At 44.2% G+C, this 20,604-nt stretch overlaps 1 protein-coding gene across 1 annotated transcript in view; it reads right to left on the bottom strand.

Moving 5' to 3' along the window:
- Positions 1-20,604, bottom strand: part of paxip1 (PAX interacting (with transcription-activation domain) protein 1) — a 140,191-nt gene that overhangs the window by 6,786 nt on the left and 112,801 nt on the right. Inside the window, exons 12-17 of the mRNA XM_080212980.1 lie at positions 16,662-16,846; positions 15,209-15,252; positions 10,300-10,367; positions 6,269-6,371; positions 5,733-5,901; positions 1,540-1,640 (exon numbers count right to left, since the gene is read on the bottom strand). Of these exons, the coding sequence (XP_080069106.1) occupies positions 1,540-1,640; positions 5,733-5,901; positions 6,269-6,371; positions 10,300-10,367; positions 15,209-15,252; positions 16,662-16,846 (670 nt within the window). The remainder of the gene's footprint in view (positions 1-1,539; positions 1,641-5,732; positions 5,902-6,268; positions 6,372-10,299; positions 10,368-15,208; positions 15,253-16,661; positions 16,847-20,604) is intronic.

Raw genomic sequence — 20,604 nt, 5'->3', positions numbered from 1 at the left:
GGGGAATTGCTTGATAGGGCAGACGCAGCACGGTTTCGTTAAAGGGAAGTCATGTCTGACAAATTTACTGGAGTTCTATGAGGATGTGTCTAGGGCGGTGGACAGAGGAGAGCCGGTGGATGTGGTCTTTCTTGATTTTCAGAAGGCGTTTGACAAGGTACCTCACAAAAGGTTATTGCAGAAGGTCAGGGGACATAGAGTTGGGGGTAGGGTGTTAGTGTGGATAGAGGATTGGTTGTCAAATAGGAGGCAGAGAGTGGGGGTCAACGGGTGCTATTCGGATTGGCGGATGGTGACTAGTGGAGTGCCCCAGGGGTCGGTGCTGGGGCCTCAGCTATTTACTATTTATATAGATCATCTGGAGGAGGGAACCGAGTGTAGGGTGTCGAAATTTGCTGATGACACCAAGATTGGTGGAACGGCAAATTGTGCGGAGGGTGTGGAGAGTCTGCAGAAGGATCTAGATAGGCTGAGCGAATGGGCCAGGAACTGGCAAATGGAATTTAATGTTGGCAAGTGCGAGGTGGTCCACTTTGGTAGGAATAATGGTAGGAAGGATTATTACTTACGGGGCGAAAAGCTGCAGCAGGCGACGGTGCAGAGGAACCTCGGGGTCCTTGTGCATGAGTCGCAAAAACCCAGCTTGCAGGTGCAGCAGGTGGTCAGGAAGGCGAATGGGATGCTGGCCTTCATAGCGAGGGGGATTGAATATAAAAGTAGGGAGGTCTTGCTGCGGCTGTATAGGGCATTGGTGAGGCCGCAGCTGGAGTACTGTGTGCAGTTTTGGTCGCCGTACTTACACAAGGATATTTTGGCCTTGGAGGGAGTGCAGAGGAGGTTTACTAGGCTGGTGCCAGAGTTGAGGGGGTTGAGCTATGAGGAGAGGCTGAATAAACTAGGCTTGTACTCGTTAGAGTTTAGAAGAATGAGGGGAGATCTCATTGAGACGTATAAGATGATGAATGGGATGGATAGGATAGAGGTGGAGAGACTCTTCCCACTCAGAAAGGATAGTAGGACTAGGGGGCACAGCCTCAAGATAAAGGGGGGGCGCGGTTTAGAACAGAGTTGAGGAGGAACTTCTTCACTCAAAGGGTGGTGAATCTCTGGAATTCTCTGCCCGTTGAAGTGGTGGAGGCTGCCTCGCTAAATATTTTTAAGACGCGGGTTGATGGGTTTTTGATAAGAGAGGGGATTAAGGGTTATGGGGAGAGGGCGGGAATGTGGAACTGAGCCACGACAGATCAGCCACGATCTTATTGAATGGCAGGACAGGCTCGAAGGGCTAGATGGCCTACTCTTGCTCCTATTTCTTATGTTCTTATGCTGTCAGACCTGCTGAGATTTTTCAGCGTTTTCTCTTTCTGTTTCAGATTCTGGCATCCACAGCTTTTATACAGCTACAATCCTTTTCCTAATGGACCGAGACTAGGTAAAAAGCTCTGCACGGTTGCTATCCAATCAGGTCTGCCACTAATGCCCATTAACATGCACTGAGACACAACACAGGGTAACACAGAGGAAGTATATGAACCTTGCCTTGAATAGGGGAGCGCCCTGTGCCCTCTTTAGTGATTCCTCCAGACTAAAACAGAAGAGCACTTCTGCTTCAGCGTCTCTGAGTACAAAGTTTTGTTCGTCTGCAGAGAAACAAAATCACCACATTAGAATGACAACAACAAAAAAAACAAACAAGACCACTGATCTGATCATCTTAATCTCAATGGGCTGAATGGTCTTTTTCTGCACTGTAGGGATTCCATGATTCCAGGGGCTTAGCTTCTTATATTTGTGCAGTAATAATAGAAAGATATGAATTTGATTACCCCCTTTAAACCTCAACTATGCTGAGACACTAATCTGAAGAAGCTATCATCCTGCTGCGGGATGTTGTGGGAGAAATGGGATAATGAGAGGTGTGGGATAAGTTATTGAGTTGACTGATTAACATTTGAGAGGGGGGAAATCAATCACCAATCTATTTCAATAGATAATACATTTTGCATAGAAGTATTTTCCAAATCCTGCTGTCAATTATTTCCAGATGATAAAAGCACAATGAAACAAATCCCTGGATCTGGTCAAGGTCACACTGCCAGTCATTTATAAAGCAAAAACAAAGACATTAGAACATAGAACAATACAGCGCAGAACAGGCCCTTCGGCCCACGATGTTGCGCCGACCAGTTAAAAAACAATGACCCTCTAACCTAAACCAAACCCTTTCCATCCATAAACCTATCCACGGATCTCTTAAACGCCCCCAAACTAGGCGCATTTACAACTGCAGCAGGCAGGGCATTCCAATCCCTCACCACCCTCTGGGTAAAGAACCTACCCCTGACATCCGTCCTATAACTACCACCCCTCAATTTAAAGCTATGCCCCCTCGTGCTAGCTTTCTCCATCCGAGGAAAAAGGCTATCACTGTCCACCCTATCCAAACCTCTAATCATCTTATATGTCTCAATAAGGCCCCCTCGCAGCCGCCTTCTTTCCAACAAAAACAACCTCAAATCCCTCAGTCTCTCCTCATAGGACCTCCCCTCCATACCAGGCAACATCCTGGTAAACCTCCTCCGCACCCTCTCCAAAGCCTCCACATCCTTCCTATAATGTGGGGACCAGAACTGCACACAATACTCCAAGTGCAGCCGCACCAGAGTTTTGTACAGTTGCAACATGATGCTGCGGCTCCTAAATTCAATCCCCCTACCAATAAACGCCAAGACACCGTATGCCTTCCCAACAACCCTATCTACTTGATTCCCAACTTTCAGGGATCTATGTACACATACACCTAGATCCCTCTGTTCATCCACACTATTCAGAGTCCTACCGTTAGCCCTATACTCTACACATCCATTATTCCTGCCAAAGTGAATTACCTCACACTCTTCCGCATTAAACTCCATCCTCCACCTCTCGGCCCAGCTCTGCAACTTGTCCAAGTCACCCTGTAGACTAAGACACCCTTCCTCACTATCAACCACGCCTCCGACTTTGGTGTCATCAGCAAATTTACTAATCCACCCAGCTATACTCTCATCCAGGTCATTTATAAAAATTACAAACAGCAGTGGCCCCAAAACAGATCCTTGAGGCACACCACTCGTAACTGAACTCCATGTCGAATACTTACCATCAACCACCACCCTCTGTCTCCTATCCGCCAGCCAATTCCTAATCCAATTTCCTAAATCACCCTCAATCCCATACATCTGCAATTTCTGCAGAAGGCTTCCATGGTGAACCTTATCAAAGGCCTTACTAAAGTCCATATATACCACGTCAACTGCCTTACCCCCATCCACCTCTTTGGTCACTTTCTCAAAAAACTCAATAAGGTTAGTAAGGCACGACCTACCCTCCACAAAACCATGCTGACTATCTCTAATCATTTCATTACTCTCCAAATAACTATAAATCCTATCCCTAATAATTTTTTCTAAAACCTTGCCCACAACAGAAGTAAGAGTCACCGGTCTATAATTGCCGGGGAAGTCTCTGTTCCCCTTCTTAAACAATGGGACAACATTCGCTAACCTCCAATCTTCTGGCACTATACCGGTGACCAACGACGACCTGAAGATCAGAGCCAGAGGCTCTGCAATCACCTCCCTTGCCTCCCAGAGAATCCTAGGGTAAATCCCGTCCGGCCCAGGGGACTTATCTATTTTCAAACCCTCAAGAATAACTAGCACATCCTCCTTATCAACTGCAATACTGTCCAGTTTACAACCCTGTAACCCAGTGTTCTCCACAGCTACATTTATGTCCCCCTGCGTGAACACCGAAGAGAAATATTGGTTCAATGCCTCACCAATCTCTTCCAGTTCCACACATAAATTCCCACTGCTGTCTCTAACTGGCCCTAATCTTGCCCTAACCAACCTTTTGTTCTTAACATATCTATAGGACGCCTTAGGATTCTCCTTAATCCTATCAGCCAAAGTCTTCTCATGTCCTCTTTTAGCCCTTCTTAACTCAACCATTGTTTTTCAAATATCCTTGAATGCATAAGGTCAAAGGTAGCCTGAATAATGAGGGACTGTGTAAATAAAAACCTTTTTAAAAAAATCTACTGTGGGGGAAAAAAGCTTTACCGTTTCTTGATTAAAAGCATTAACTGCCACTGAAAATAAAGATGATCCTTCCCCAAATTCACTTGTCTCCTTTCCTTTTGTATATAACTCAGGCACTTGCTAATCATAAACCAACAATAATTGCAATAGTAATCCTGCTCAGTACGAGAGGAACCGCAGGTTCAGACATTTGGTGTGTGTGCTTGGCTGAGGAGCCAATGGTGTGAAGCCACCATCTGCGGGATTATGCTTGAACGCTTCTAAATCAGAATCCCGCCTAAATGTTTGCTGGATCAAAATTCTGGAATTCCTTCCCAAATGGCATTGTGGGTCAACCCACAGAACATGGACTTAGCGATTCAGAAAGGCAGCTCACCATCACCTTCTCAAGGGCAACAAGAGATGGGCAATAAATTCTGGTCAGCCAGCGACACCCATGTCCCACAAATGAATCTAAACAATTTTGCAAGTACAGCTTATGACATTTAGCAACATTGTTGGAATTTCTAAAAGGGCTCAGTTAATATTTGGCAGCACAGAAGTTAGCACTACTGCCTCATAGGGCAGGGACCCAGATTTGATTCCCGGCTCGGGTCCCTGTCTGTGTGGAGTTTGCACATTTCTCCAGTGTCTGCGTAGGTTTCCTCCAGATGCTCCGGTTTCCGCACACTGTCCAAAGAGATGTGGGTTAGGTTGATTGGCCATGCTGAATCGACCCTAGTGTCAGGAGATTAACAAGATAAATGTGAGGGGTTACGGGGATAGGTCCTGGGTGGGATTGTGGTCGGTACAGACTCGATGGGCCAAATGGCCTCCTGCCGCACTGTAGGGATTCTATGATTCTATTCTATGATTGCAGTACACCACTGCAATGTGAAGCTAGCAGAAGGGGCTGTTATCCCAGATTCTGCAATTGCTTCAGAAGGTTATTGTGCTGAAATTGTGCAATTTTTCCCCTCTGAAGCAATGAGTAAAATGGCATTTTCCCTACGAAATCAGCTTTACTTTTTAAACCTAGATTGTGTGGCAGGAAGGAATTGCCATACGCGGGGCTCACAATGGGCAAATTTACCCCTGAAACTTCACAAACGACCTTCGAGAAATTGAGAGTGAAAGCTAAACACAGATAAGGAAGAATTTCTTCAGCCAGAGGGTGGTGAATCTGTGCCACAGAAAGATGTGGAGGCCAGGTCATTGAGTATCTTTAAGACAGAGATAGGCTCTTGATTAATAAGGAGATCAGGGGTTATCGGGAAAAGGCAGGAGAACGAGGATGAGAAAAATATCAGCCGTGATTGAATGGTGGAGCAGACTCGATGGGCCAAGTGACCTAATTCTGCTCCTGTGTCTTATGGTCTTATGATACGGGCAAGAAGTATGGAAGAGCAACAACTCTTTATTGCTCAGGCTCAATCTATGGTGCAGTCAGTCTGGTCCAGAAAGTTTGGTCAGTACTTAATGTCATTATTTTATACTCCAGCATCCACTTCTAGTGTACTTGTATATAGTTTGCTTTAAATAGGTCACCATTTGCATATTAATACCACAGACAAATGTAATATAAAGATTAATGTTGAGACATGATCTTTTCTGAACAGAATCTCTGTATGATTACCTGCAGCATACCACAAGGAGAGAAAGTCTTACCAATAAACTTTTGAGTTTTAAAGCTCTCCTCTAACCACTCGGGTGTGACTACATGATTTACGATAGAGATGGCAGTCAAGAACTTCACCGTACGGGTCACCTTATTCGCTACTAGGTGAGTGCATTTCTGAGCAGATTCAGCAACTTCACCACCAAGAACATAGAGTTTCTAAAAAAGGAAAAAACAAAGCCATACAATTGCTGAATAATAACTTGCATTTACACAGCACTTTCAATAACTTTCCATACACCCAGTGTCACCTAATATTGCTATTCTGCTAACATTTCCCTGTTTGGCACCACTTCCCTCCTTGTGCTTCCATCTTGCACTTTTCCAATGGGTTCTCAACCCATGCCTTCAGCTGTATTGGCCCTTCTATTCGTCATTGACATTACGCCATTTAGTGACATTATCGTTAAGTATTGCGCCAACTTACTTCTCTGGCATCACCCCTGTCAGCTAGTCTGCTGAGCCAAAGACCCCGTTTGGTATTACACAGAGCAATTAATGGAGTACAAGGCAAAGGGAAGGTTACCTTTATATACTGCTGAACTTGTGCAGGTTCGAATCCTGTGAACAGCACTGCTGGGGTCGACTCTGGTGGAAGCTTTTTTGTGGGTGGTGGCAAATCCTCGATTCTGGTTAGACAAGAAGAAAGAGTCAGAAACAGCCATATCGATGGGTGGGGAAAGAACTCCACAAAGCTATCCAGTTATCTATCCCTCCTACCAAAATATCATGAGGACCAGTTTGTTTTCTTTCTTGAAGGCATTGAACACTACCAGAGTAATGCTCCATAGACAAACTACTGGATTGAGGGGGGTGGGGGAATCAGTCACTCTTAATGCTGTTCTGATCAAATGGTCAGACACATACAGGGATTAGGGCGTGACAGTAAAGAGCAGAAATCATGATTGTTTTTGTCTCCTCTTTGCCCACAGGCTAAATGCCACCAATTCTGGCTTCAGCAAAGAAAAGCTAGCAAATAGTTTCAAGCAGGAGTTAGATGCACTTCTGATATTAAAAAAAGAGAAATGGGGATATGGGGAACAGATGGGGAGATGGACTTGAGACCAGGGAGAGGTCAGCTATGATCTGATTGAGTGGTGGAGGAGGCTCCAAGGGCTGAATTTGCCTACTTCTGCTCCTAATTCCTAAAGACGCAATTTTTGTACCCTTCAAGATTAATTTCCTTTATTAACTGAGTTGTTACAAATATACTTGTGCAGGGAAGGGGGGAAAAACAAGTAATAATAAAGATTTCATATTACTCTCTCACTTGTATTTTGTAAATAGCTTGAGATGTCAGAGATTAAAGTTGAACACTTAAGCTCTTCTGAAAGATGGTTAGCTCTGGATTTGGAATTTATACAAAGCCCCTTTTCTTTAAGACTGATGGAAACTGCAGATTGCTCATCAAACAGCGAGCGTTATTGAACTGTGGTGGGTTATTTATATTTTTCACAGTCACAGAGAATTGAAGCTCCAATCAAAACGCTGAAGGGCACGCACCCCCTATTACTCCAAGCAGCTGACTGTTCAGCTTCACAGAGGAGTCTCTAGCAGTCCCTCCTTCTGAAAGAAGGGTGGCAAGATGTACCACAATGTAAGAAGATAAATAAACAGCTAACATCCACCTGGCGCAGCAGGAGGGAGGTCTACAGTGGTGTTAACCTGGGGGCTTGAGCCAATGCACTTTCTGGATGGCACAGTGTGGCAGTGGTTCGCACTGCTGCCTCTCAGCGCCAGGGACCCGTGTTCAATTTCGGCCAGGTCACCGTCCGTGTGGAGCTTGCACTTTCTCCCCATGTCTGTGTGGGTTTCCTCCGGGTGCTCCAGTTTCCTCCCACAGTCCAAAGATGTGCGGGTTAGGTTGATTGGTCATGCTAAACTGACCCCAGTGTCAGGGGGATTAGTAGGCTGAATATGTGGGGTTGTGGGAATAGGGTCTGGGTGGAATTGTGGTTGGTGCAGACTCGATGGGCTGAATGACCTCTTTCTGCACTGTAGGGACTCTATGATACATATCGATGATTTAGGAGTTGGGGGTATAGGTCACAGTTTAGGATTTTGCAGATGATACTGAACTTGGATGTGCAACAAACAGTAGGGAAGATGGTGATAGGCTTCTAGAGGAGCCAGGGAGCTGGTATTACACGCAGATATCTGGCAGATGAAATTAAGCACAGTAAAGTGAGGTGATATGCCTGCTCGGAAGAACGAGAGAGGTGATACAAGTTAAATGGTAAAACTTTAAACAGGATGCAAGAAGAGAATGAGGCCTGGGCGTGCTTGTGCGCAGATCCTTGAAGGGGCAGGATAGAGTAGCAAATGAAGTATATAGATAGTCAATGAAGTATGTGGGATCCTGGGCTTTTCAGAGGCAGTGTGTGAAGGGAAGGAAGTTATACGAAACCTACATTAAATATTACTATGGTTCCAGGCAGAGCACTGCATCCATTTCTGGCCCCCGCGCTCTTGCAACGATGTGCAGACTTTGGAGAGGACAAAGAAGAGATTTACTGGAATAGGAGATAAGGGATTAGAGGTACATGAGTGGACTGCTCTGCTCACAGAAGAGGGCGTTGAGGAGATTTTATCAGAGGAGTTTAAAATCATAATGGGTTCAGATCGGGCAAACTGAAGAGAAACTATGGAAATGGCTGAGGAGGGCTAAAGCTGATTGGCAAAAAGCCAAAGACAACAGGAGGGGAAACTTTGAGGCTAAAAGTTGAGAGATTTGGAATGTATGGCCTGATAGGGTGGCAGATACAGATTCAGCAGCAGCCTTCAAAAGGGAATTGGATAAATGCTGGAAAAAGGAACAAAAAGCAGGGGATTTGAGCAAAGTACAGGGGAGTGAGGCTATAGAATACTCTTTGAAAGAGCTGGCATAGTTTTGATGGGCAGAAAAGCCTTCTTCTACGAGATACAATGCTATGATTCTGTCAAGAGAGAAAAACAAAAACATTGCAGAACATTGCCTGCATCAATTGTTTATGTAAGTTGTGATTGTGCAGTTTTTAGTATGACACTTGTATAAAAATGTGAATGTGTTTGTATTTCAGGAAATGACAAATTAGAATAAAATATTTTAATAAGAACAGCAGGAGTTTGACAAGATGAACAATTAGGAAAGTGATGTATTCTAGCAACATTTAAACCAAGAATTACTACATGACAAACTATCATTGCTATAGAGGGAGTGCAGCGAAGGTTTACCAGGCAGATCCCTGGGATGGCAGATCTGCCACATGAGGAGACACTAAGGTGGTTAGAATTATATTCTAACCTTTAGGGTTAGAATATAGGGTTCGGGTTAGGGTTCGGGAGAGTGATAGGGGGTCTCATAGAAACTTATAAAGTTTGAATAGAATTAGACAGGGTAGATTCAGAAAGGTGGTGGTGGAGGTGGGGGAGCAGAACTAGGTGTCACAGTTTGAGGATAAGGGATAAACCTTTTACAACTGAGGTGAGGAGAAATTTTTTCACCCAGAGGCTGGTGAATCTATGGAATTCACTACCACAGAAAGTAGTTGAGGTCAAACTGTTGTGTGATTTCAAATTAGATATAGTTCTTAGGCTAAAGGAGGCAAGGGATGTGGAAGGGAAGGTGGGACCAGGATATTGAATTTAGTGATCAGCCATACAAGGTAAATGGTAGGACCATGAAGAGTGCAGTAGAACAGAGGGATCTGGGAATACAGATACATAATTCCCTAAAAGTGGCATCACAAGTAGATAGGGTCGTAAAGAGTGCTTTTGGTATACAGGCCTTTATAAATCAAAGTATTGTGTATAAGAGTTGGCATGTTATGGTGAGGCTGTATAAGGCATTGGTGAGGCCAAATTTAGAGAATTGCGTGCAGTTTTGGTCACCTAATTGCAGGAAGGACATTAATGAGGTTGAAAGAGTGCAGAGAAGGTTTACAAGGATGTTGCCAGGACTTAAGAAACAGAGAAAGGCTGAATAGGTTAGGACTTTATCCCCAGGAGAGTAGAAGAATGAGGGGAGATTTGATAGAGGTGAATAAAATTATGATAAGTATAGATAGAGTGAATGTAAGCAAGCTTTTTCCACTGAGGCCAGGGGAGGGAAAAACTAAAGGACATGGGTTAAGGGTGAAGAGGGAAAAGTTTAAAGGGAATATTAGGAGGGGCTTCTTCACACAGAGTGGTGGGAGTGTGGAATGAGCTGCCAGATGAAGTGGTAAATGCAGGCTCACTTTTAACATTGAAGAAAAACTTGGACAGGTACATGGATGAGAGGGGTGTGGAGGGATATGGTTCAGGTGTAGGTCAGTGGGAGTAGGCATAAAAATGGTTCGGCACAGCCAAGAAGGGCCAAAAGGCCTGTTTCTGTGCTGTAATGTTCTATTGTTCTATGATGGTAATGAATGGTAGAAGAGGCTCGAAGGGCCTCTATTTTCTACGTTTCTAAGACATGGGCAATCAACCGAGCATTAAATCTGTTGGTTAGGTTCATTAATTCTCTTATTGCACACACTATCCCACAGCTCAATATAACAGTAAATACATAATTCCTAAACTAAGAAGTCTCCTTACCTTGCTCTTTTTACAGGAGGTGGAGGGTTACATTCATTTTGTTTCTGTTTAGCCTGTAAGCGTACACTCTGCAAGGTAAAAGAAGTGAAGACTGTACACCAAGGAGTTTATGAAGTACAGAAAGAGATCATTTTGCTCAAGTGTTTATACTCCACATAAGCCTTCTCCCATTCTTTCTTGACATTTCCTCTCATTCCTTTCTCCCTCATCCACTTATCTAGTTTCCCCTTTAATAAATCTATATCACTGGCCTCAACTTCCTCCTGTCCATCGACTCTGTCTATACTTCCTGCTGCCTTGGAAAAGCAGCCAGCATAATTAAGGACCCCATGTACCCTGGACATTCTCTCTTCCACCTTCTTCCGTTAGGAAAAAGATACAAAAGTCTGAGGTCACGTACCAACTAACTCAAGAACAGCTTCATCCCTACAGCTATCAGACTTTTGAAAGGACTTACACCGCAATAAGTTGATCTTTCTCTACACTCTAGCTCTGACTGTAACACTACATTCTGCACTCTCTCCTTTCCTTCTTTATGGATGGTATGATTTGTCTGTATAGCTCGCAAAAAACAATACTTTTTGCTATGTTAATACATGTTACAATAATAAATCAAATCAAGTTAGGACAGCAGTGATTAGCACTGCTGCCAGGGATCTGGATTTGATTCCCAGCTTGGGTCACTGTGTGGAGTTAGCATATTTTCCCCGTGCCCCTGTGGATTTCCTCCCACAGTCCAAAAGATGTGCTGGTTAGGTGAACTCTACCACAAAAGAAATATTCTGACAACTAAAATAGCAAGTAATCAAACAAAATAAGCACTTCATCGGTGTGGCTCCACAGGTACTAGCTACTGTCGCAGTTTCAACTGTAAAAAAACACAGCCTACCTCCTACCAACCAGAAAAACTGCAGCACAAACAGGCCATTTGGCCCACAAGTTGCGCCGATGATATCCCTACCTACTAGGTTTACCCATAACCCTCAATTCTGTTAAGTCCCATCCAGCAGTCTCTTAAAAGACCCTATCGAATTTGCCTCCACCGCCACCGACGGCAGCCGATTCCATTCACCCACTACCCTCTGAGTGAAAAACTTACCCCTGCTATCTCCTCTGTACCTACTCCCCAGCACCTTAAACCTGTGTCCTCTCGTAGCAACCATTCCGCCCTGGGAAAAAGCCTCTGAGAATCCACCCGATCTATACCTTTCAATATCTTACACACTTCTATCAGGTCACCTCTCATCCTTCGTCTCTCCAAGGAGAAAAGACCGACCTCCATGCAGAAAAAGACCCATCTACATCCACTCTCTGCCTTCTGAAGGCAAGCCTGTTCTGGATCCACAAGGCAACAGCCTCTTGGATCCCATGCCCTCTCCATTTCAACACATGGAACAGTCCAAAATACAGGAAAAACAATAAATGCTTCAAGTAACATACATTATAAGAACATAAGAACATAAGAAATAGGAGCAGGAGTAGGCCATCTGGCCCTTCGAGCCTGCCCCGCCATTCAATAAGATCATGGCTGATCTGTCGTGGCTCAGTTCCACTTTCCCGCCCTCTCCCCATAACCCTTAATCCCCTCTCTTATCAAAAACCCATCAACCCGCTTCTTAAAAATATTTAGCGAGGCAGCCTCCACCACTTCAACGGGCAGAGAATTCCAGAGATTCACCACCCTTTGAGTGAAGAAGTTCCTCCTCAACTCCGTTCTGAACCGCCCCCCCTCTATCTTGAGGCTGTGCCCCCTAGTCCTACTGTCTTTTTTGAGCGGGAAGAGTCTTTCCACCTCTATCCTATCCATCCCATTCATCATCTTATACGTCTCAATGAGATCTCCCCTCATTCTTCTAAACTCTAACGAGTACAAGCCTAGTTTATTCAGCCTCTCCTCATAGCTCAATCCCCTCAACTCCGGTATCAGCCTAGTAAACCTCCTCTGCACTCCCTCCAAGGCCAAAATATCCTTGCGCAGGTGCGGCGCCCAAAACTGCACACAGTACTCCAGCTGCGGCCTCACCAATGCCCTATACAGCTGCAGCAAGACCTCCCTACTTTTATATTCAATCCCCCTCGCTATGAAGGCCAGCATCCCATTCGCCTTCCTGACCACCTGCTGCACCTGCAGGATTATAATCACATGCAAATTCAGAATCCAGATTTCAAATACATGTAAAACACAAAATAAAGCTAATACAAATATAACAGCCCACTAAATTAATAAAACACTTTCAAAAATACCCACAACCATGGAATCTTCCAATCACCAATATCAGAGTATGTGTGACTTTTGGATAGGTTCTATATAGCTGACCTTAGTTGCATGATGGGGCTGTCGCTCACAACAACATACACCACACTTCAGATATCTATCCTGCTCGTCTTGGATGACAGTGACCTCATTTATAAACTGGCCTCCAAAACTTTGCCTGGAAGGTTAGATGCCCTTGTTCACTTTGCAATTAGGTTTGTCACTGGCACCCCATTTCACACCCATCACTGTGACCTGTACTCCTTGATTAGGTGGCCCTCATCACACACAAGGGTGCTAACTCCTCTGGCTTCTGATAATTCATTGGTCCTTGCTCGTGATAACACTATACTATCTGAACTCTTAGAATCTGATGTCGTGTGATTTGATCAAACTGGTGACTGCAAGAGCGAGCACAATCTTTGGTGGTAACTCATTTCAGTTTGTGGCTGCCATTGACTGGATGGAGGTATAACTAAAGCTGAAACAACCAAATTTATTACTGTGGATGCCTTTCGCCAAAGGCTTACGACTCTGCTGATTGGTACTCATATACAGTTCATCTGTCAATACTCTCTCATTGCTAATTTGTACTTTGCTTTTAGTGTTTAAATTAATTGTATTGCTGAGTAATTTCTGTTGCATTAGCCTCCTGGCCAGGTTATTACTGTAAACGAGAATTAGTTCTCAATTGACTCACTTGGCTAAATAAATGAAATATATCATTCACAGTGGTATGAACAATCTCACAAAGTTCAAATCTCACTTTATTGTTGCCTCAGTCTTATCTCATTAAAGGCCCTTTACAGTTTAAACCTGCAGGTTAAGGGGTCATTGGTACAAGCTACTGTATGGGGAATTCAGTGACCTCACAGCAACGCTGCCCCAAAGCCACATAGCTGTGTGCGCGCGTGATATCACTCTACTTATCTTCAAACCATGCAGTTTATTCTGCAGCTGTTTGAGGTATTGTTGTTATTCATGAAGACCTGGTCTTCCCAACTTGCCCCCTCGCCTGCAATGTGGTGGTTCTCGGCTTAAAATCACCACCAGCCAGCTCTCCCCACTCAAAAGGGGAGAGCAGCCTATGGTTATCTGGGACCATGCTGACTTATTTTAATTGTTGCAACAATGTCACGTGATCCTTCTCTTAGGACAGGCTGGTTACTGCACGAAGATGACAATATCAGGTTTGCAAGATACCGTGGGGTATGGTTTACTCCCTGGTGGGCCCTGGGCAACATTTATCCTATGCTGATGTTACTAAAACACATCATCTGGTTATCATCAGAGTTAACAGCGCCTTGCTGAGTGCGAGTTGCTGGTTGCATTCGCTGTGTTACTACGGTGACTACACTTTATTGGCTGGAATGAGTTCATAGAAATCATCTGATCCCTACAATGCAACGAGAGGCCATTCGGTCCATCAAGTCTGCACTGACTCAGCATCTTAGCTAGACCCACACATCCCCTGCCCAATCCTCTAACGCAACTAACCTACACAATTTGGGACACAAAGGAACAACGTAGCGTGGCCAATGCACCTAACAGCTTTGGAGTTTGGGAGGAAACCGCAGCTCCCGGAGTCGCTGGGAGAACATGCAAACTCTGCATAGTCACCCAATGCTGGAGTTGAACCCAGTACTGTGAGGTAGCAATGCTAACCATTGTACCACCAGTCATGGGATCTTCCGAGGTCAAGGACAACAGTGAATGTAAAGGTAGGTTTTTATTCCAAGCTGGGAGCTACAATATTTTCAATGGACAGAAATTTTTTTTAAACGTAAAGCGAGCTATTTAATCTGCCACAAGGTTACATATTTGGACTGTTGGATTTAATCCAGAGCCAAGCGGGAGGTGGTGGCACAGTGATATTGTTACTGGACTAACAATCCAGGGTAATGCTCTTGGAACCCAGGTTTGAATCCTACCATGGCAGATGGTGAAATCTGAATCTAATAAAAACTGGAAAAGTCTAAAGATGACCATGAAACCATAGCCAATTGTCATAGAAACCCATCTAGTTCACTAATGTTTTTTAGGGAAGAAAATCTGACCTCCTTACCTGGTCTCACCTACATATGACTCCAGAGCAACAGCAATGCAGTTGGCTTTTTAAAAAAAGCCCTCTGAAATGACCCTTCCAGTTCAAGAGCAATTAGGGATGAACAATAAATGGTGGCACAGCCAGTGACACCCACATCCCATAAGATAGAAACAGGGAGATTGCTTCCACTGGTGGGTGAAACCAGAATTGGGGAGCATGGCCTCAAATTAAGGGGGTGCAGATTTAGGACGCAGCTGAGAAGGAACTTCTTCACACAAAGGGTTGTAAATCTGAGGAATTCCCTGCCCAGTGAATCAGTTGAGGCTACCTCGTTGAGTGTTTTTAAGGCAAAGATGGGTAGGTTTTTGAACAGCAAAGGAATTAAGGGTTATGGTGAGCAGGCGGGTAAGTGAAGCTGAGTCCACAAAAAGGTTAGCCATGATCTTACTGAATGGCAGAGCAGGCTCGAGGGGCCAAATGGCCTACTCCTGCTCGTAGTTCTTATAAACGAATAAAAAAAGCAGCCAAAAGGTGGACAGAGTGCAACAGGAGAAAATACGCAGCAGCAGTACACACTTGAGATAGAGGGTCACTAAACGTCAACGTACCATCAACAGCTCTGGTGAGATCTTCAGCGGCAGCCGCCAGGCAGCTGAAAACAAAATTAAGAAGAATTTCACTAAATTATTATTTGCAAATGATACAAATGTTGAACTGAATATCTACATCTTGGCTCTTTTAAAAATAAAAATATTATGAGCAAATTGACAATACTAGAGTCAAACGTGAAAAGGCTGGAAATGTACTGTAGATCAGTCAATATCCAAATAACATCTTGGGTGGGAGCTCTCAGCCAGATCTCTGGCCTGTGTACGTCTGATGTTAGTGTATAACAGCAAGGAGGTAATGTTGGAACTGTATGTTGGAGCACGTTGGTCAGGCCGCAGCTAGAGTACTGCGTATAGTTCTGGTCACCTCCCTATAGGAAGGGTGTGATAACCTTAAAGGGGGTACAGAGGAGGTTCACCAGGATACTGCCTGGGATGGAGTATTTGAGCTACAAGGAGAGGCTAGATAGGCTTGGATTGTTTCCTTTGAAGAGAAGGCTGAGGCTGGACATGATTGAGATATACAAGATCATGCAGGGTATGGACAAGGCAAATAGAAAGCTCCTGTTCCCCTTGGTTGAGGGGTCAGTCACGAGAGCACGTAGGTTTAGGATAAGGGACAGGAGATTAGAGGGGATTTGGGAAAAAAAAACGTTTTCACTCAAAGGGCTGTGGGAATCTGGAATGCATTGCCTGGGAATGTAGTAGAGGCCAGAAACCATACAACCTTTAAAAAATATTTGGATGAGTACTTGAAATATCACAACATTTAAGGATGTGGGACAAGTGCAGGAGATTGGGATTTGCGCGATTTAGTGATAGTTATTGTCGGTGCAGAATCGATGGGCCTTTTCTGCGCTATATGGCTCTATGACACTTTTCCCCGTTAGTATTTTCATAGAAAAAAATGGAAAGAGGGTGGATAACTTCATCGCTATTTCAAAAAAATAAGAATATTGCCTGATAAATATTAGACCATCTTTGAATTTGGAGATAGCTTCAGTGCCAGGAATATTGCTAGATTTATCTTCACACATTATTGGGAATACTGGAGATGCATTTAAACGATTTGGGTTTAGAATTCATTACATTCGAGATAGGAGCAGCTGACTTAACGTTTTGATTAAGAAACAAAGTTCCATCAACAGGAACACGAGTTAGAGAAATCTCGGAGGCTAAAAATCAGAAACAAAACAGCGTGGAAATGTACTGCGTGTTGGTCAGTGTTCAATGAATGGGTTCATTTTGGGACCCAGTGTGGAATTCTAGCCTTTTTAATAAATAAAGATATCATCCGTCCACTGGAGTTTATTCCAGGAGCACTTGTGTAAATTCAGCACGAGCTGCTGGTAGATTGTCCTTTGGTTCTGTCCAGTCAATCCTCATTTTTAGTCACCTACCAATAAAGAATTGGATTAAAAAATATTGTCACCTGAAGGTTGGTATACGATACCTAAAAGGTTTGAAACCAGCTGTGGATTGGGTGCGAGAGGGTCCTGGAGGTTGAACGTCGTGTAGCGACTGTGTTGAATCTGCCGGAGTGCATCAAAGTTCCCGAGGAGAATATCACAGAGCCACTGGGCATTCACACACGGTATCCTCCACTCCTTTGCCTTCTCATATTTCAATCCAATGGGTCTGTTCTCAAGACAAGCCACCAGGAAAGTAAAGTCAGTTCACTTTCAAGAAGAAAGCAGTGTTCTCAACAGCAACTTCCAAACCCACAACCTCTACCATCGAGAAGGGTAGCAGGACACATGGCAACATCACCACCTGCATGTCCCCGTCCACGTCACAAACCCCTCGCTCATTTGGAAATGCATCTTTATTCCTTCACTGTTATTGGGTCAAAATCCTGGGACTCCCTCCCTAACAGCACTGTGGGTGTGCCCCCACCACATGGAAGGCAGCAATACAAGGAGGAAGTTCACCACCATCTTCTCAAGGGTCATCAAACATGGACAACAAATACTGGTCTGGCCAGTGAAGTTCACATCCTGTGAACAAATAAAAGATCTCACCTATATCACACTGCTCCCAAAGCACTACTCAATGGATTTTAAAATTGTAAGAATGGGTCTATTTAAAACTTTAAGCATCATCACCAGCCTGCATCAGGCTGGATTCACAGCAGTATCTGGGGGGATTTGGCACGTGCCAATTGCTAACTCTTGGGGGGTGAAGGGGTTATTTTAGGATGAGGCACTCACAGGCCATTTTGGATTGGTCACACTTCCACTAGTAAGCAGGCATGATGGTGCAGTGGTTATAGCTTGCACTTGTAATCCAGAGGGACAAGGGGGCTTGGAATAAAGAATGCTGAGTACAGAAATTCAAATGTTACCATAGAATAAACTTAAATGGATTGGTTTTAGGTTTAGTAAGAAAATCTACAGATAAAATTCTCCACTCTGTAGAAGTGACCATGCAGCTGTCAAGATTGTCGATACAAACACCACCAAATTTGTTCACCGGTGTGCTTAAGGAAAGGGAACCTGCCATCCTTACCCACAGAACTAAAACACAAGATGCTGCCACACATCTGAGCAAATATAAAAAAAGCAGCCAAATCTGGACATTACATGCTTGCCCCTCCCCCATCCACCCCACACTGCTATGGCAGTTGTGCCTTCAGTTGTTTGGGCCCCAAGTTGTGGAATTCCCCCATTAAATCTCTGCCTTTCTTTCCTCCCTCAAGATACTCTGTGTAACTCTATCTTTGACCCTGCTTTTGGTCCCCTGACTTTACCAGCGTTCTTTGACTTGATGCCCCAATATTGTGAGGTAACGCTCCTGTGAAGTGCCTGGGGCGAGCTGACTGATACAAATTCTTGCTACCTGAACAAAGGCAGCTTTGCTTTGTTTAGCAGTGCATCAATCAGCACCAATGATCAAATTCTCAGGATGGAAATTCCAAAGACAGAAGTGAAAGAACTCTTATCTGGAAGAAACCATGGAAAAGGACCGTCTAATCTGACTTTATAGCCATCAGAAAGCAAAAAGGTGCAACTTAAGGGGGAGAGAAAATAAGACATTTCAGTTGAAGAAAGTGAGCATATTTTCATGTCTCATGCAATCTTTACTGATCACAGGATTTAGTAACCAAATCCCACTACTGCCTGTCAGCTACGCAGTGATTTTTACTAGCCAACTGGATCAATTTGGATCTGAAAGGTGAGTGGGAGATTAAAAACTTAAAATAAGGAAATACATATCAGGCTTCAAAATACACTAACTCAATGTTAACGCCTGCAGCAGGAACTGAAACTCTGATGCATCTTGAAAATACAGATAAGGGTATTTCAGATCTGAGACAATACTGGACCAGGAGACAAATGCAGATTGTGGGTTGGTGAACAGGATTTGGAATAGGATGGACGCAAGAATCAATGTAAACTTGCAAAAAAGAATGGGATAAGTACCTGAAGAGAAAAAAAACATTCGCTATTAGGAAGGCGGGGGCAAGAAGGAGGAAGGAGGGGAAGGAGGAGGAGGAAGGAGGAGGAAGGAGGAGGAAGGAGGAGGAAGGAGGAGGAAGGAGGAGGAAGGAGGAGGAAGGAGGAGGAAGGAGGAGGAAGGAGGAGGAAGGAGGAGGAAGGAGGAGGAAGGAGGAGGAAGGAGGAGGAAGGAGGAGGAGGAAGGAAAGTAATGGGATAGCTTTTTCAAAGAACTGCCACAGTCAGGATGGGCTGAATATCTCCTCACAGACAGTGTGATTTAACAAGAGCATCAGGGTCACAGGGCGATAGGACACAAAGTTAGCAAGGAAATGTAAACGGTGACAAAACACCAATATTTGAATAAGATTTGATTTATTGTCACACGTATTGAGATACATGAAAAATGTGGCTTCTTGCACACTTAACAGACAAAGCGTATCGTTCGAGTACCTAGGGGAGAAGGAAAGGAGGGCAGAATGTAGTGTTGCAGTTACAGATAGGGTGAAGAGAAAGATCAACTTAACATAAGATCGGTCCATTCAAAAGTCCGACGGCAGCAGGGAAGGGGCTGTTCTCGAATCGGTTGGACTTTTGTGTCTTTTCCCGACCAAGAAAGGTGGAAGAGAGAATGTCTGGGGTTCGTGGGGTCTTTGGTTTTGCTGGCTGTTTTTCTGAGGCAGCAGGAAGTGTAGACAGAGCCAATGGATGAGAGGCTGGTTTGCACTGAATAACTACTGAACCTTGGCAGTGTTCCCAACCTTGCATCCTTCATTGTGTAATTTCTCAATGACATTAGCAATTTTCAAATTTGCTATCAATCTACAGGAAGGACTGGTCTGAACAAACCTCCCTGCTAAATATTAATGACGTCTAAATCCTTCTACTAAATCTCAAGTTGTATTCATGCAGCTACAGGGTAGAAATTGGCTATAAAGTCATTTGCATCATTAGCAGTTAAGAAGAAATGTTGCAGGCTGGCTGCTTCTACATTAGTGAGACTGCAGCAGATGGTCTTGAATAGTTGGCAGTTCTGTTCATGAGCAATCCACAGATGACAACTGCTATCTTTAGAAACAAGGATCTTCATTATTTTGGAAAGAGGGTGTACTCGTGAGCATCAGTGGATTATTTTGAGCAATACAGCTAGACTGCAAAGCTCCGGTAGCGTACTCTGCCTAACTTTGCAGCAACAACAGACATAACCTTCCCTTATTGTGATCCATCAGGACATGCCCTTTGTGTCACCTCACTTTCTCTCTCCCAATTTCAACTGTTAACATACGATGCTCCAATACGAGATATAAAAGCTGTGGCAATGGGCACCGGCATGGGTGGGAGAGAGTTCAAAGAGCTTGACCCAGTGACGACGAAGGAATGGCAATATACTTCCAAGTAAGAAGACTTCTTATTGTGCTTATCCCAGTCCAACATCAGCATTCCACATCAATATACATCCAAGTCAGGACAGAGGGGGGCTTGGAAGGGAACTTGCAGGTGTTCCCATGTATCTGCTGCCCTTGTCCTTCTAGATGGAACTAGTCATGGGTTTGGAAGGTGCTGTCTAAGGATCTTTGCTGCAGTGCTGCTACTAAGAGTCAGTGGTAGAGGGAATGGATGTTTACAGATGTGGGGCATTTCCTGTTCCAGTTTTACTCCGGCCCCCACCCAAAAAATTAACCCACAGAGAGACAGACATAACTGGGATTCCTGCGGATACCCATTGCCACACCTTTTGTATCTCGTGTTGGAGCATATGTTCACAGTTGTTAGTACTGGGAATGTGGAAGTGAGGTGACACAAAGGGCATATCCTGATGAGGCATAGTAAAGGAAGGCTACGTCTATTGTTGCTGCAAAGTTAGGATGAATATAGTATCTGATCTTTGCAGTCTAGCTGTGTTGCTCAAAATAATCCACTGATACTTATGAATACACCCTCTTTCCAAGATAAAGAAGA

The sequence above is a fragment of the Carcharhinus amblyrhynchos genome, chromosome 2 (assembly GCF_965287045.1).
Source record: "Carcharhinus amblyrhynchos chromosome 2, sCarAmb.v2.hapA, whole genome shotgun sequence".
NCBI lineage: Eukaryota > Metazoa > Chordata > Chondrichthyes > Carcharhiniformes > Carcharhinidae > Carcharhinus > Carcharhinus amblyrhynchos.
This window is presented reverse-complemented; position numbering and strand designations above follow the sequence as displayed.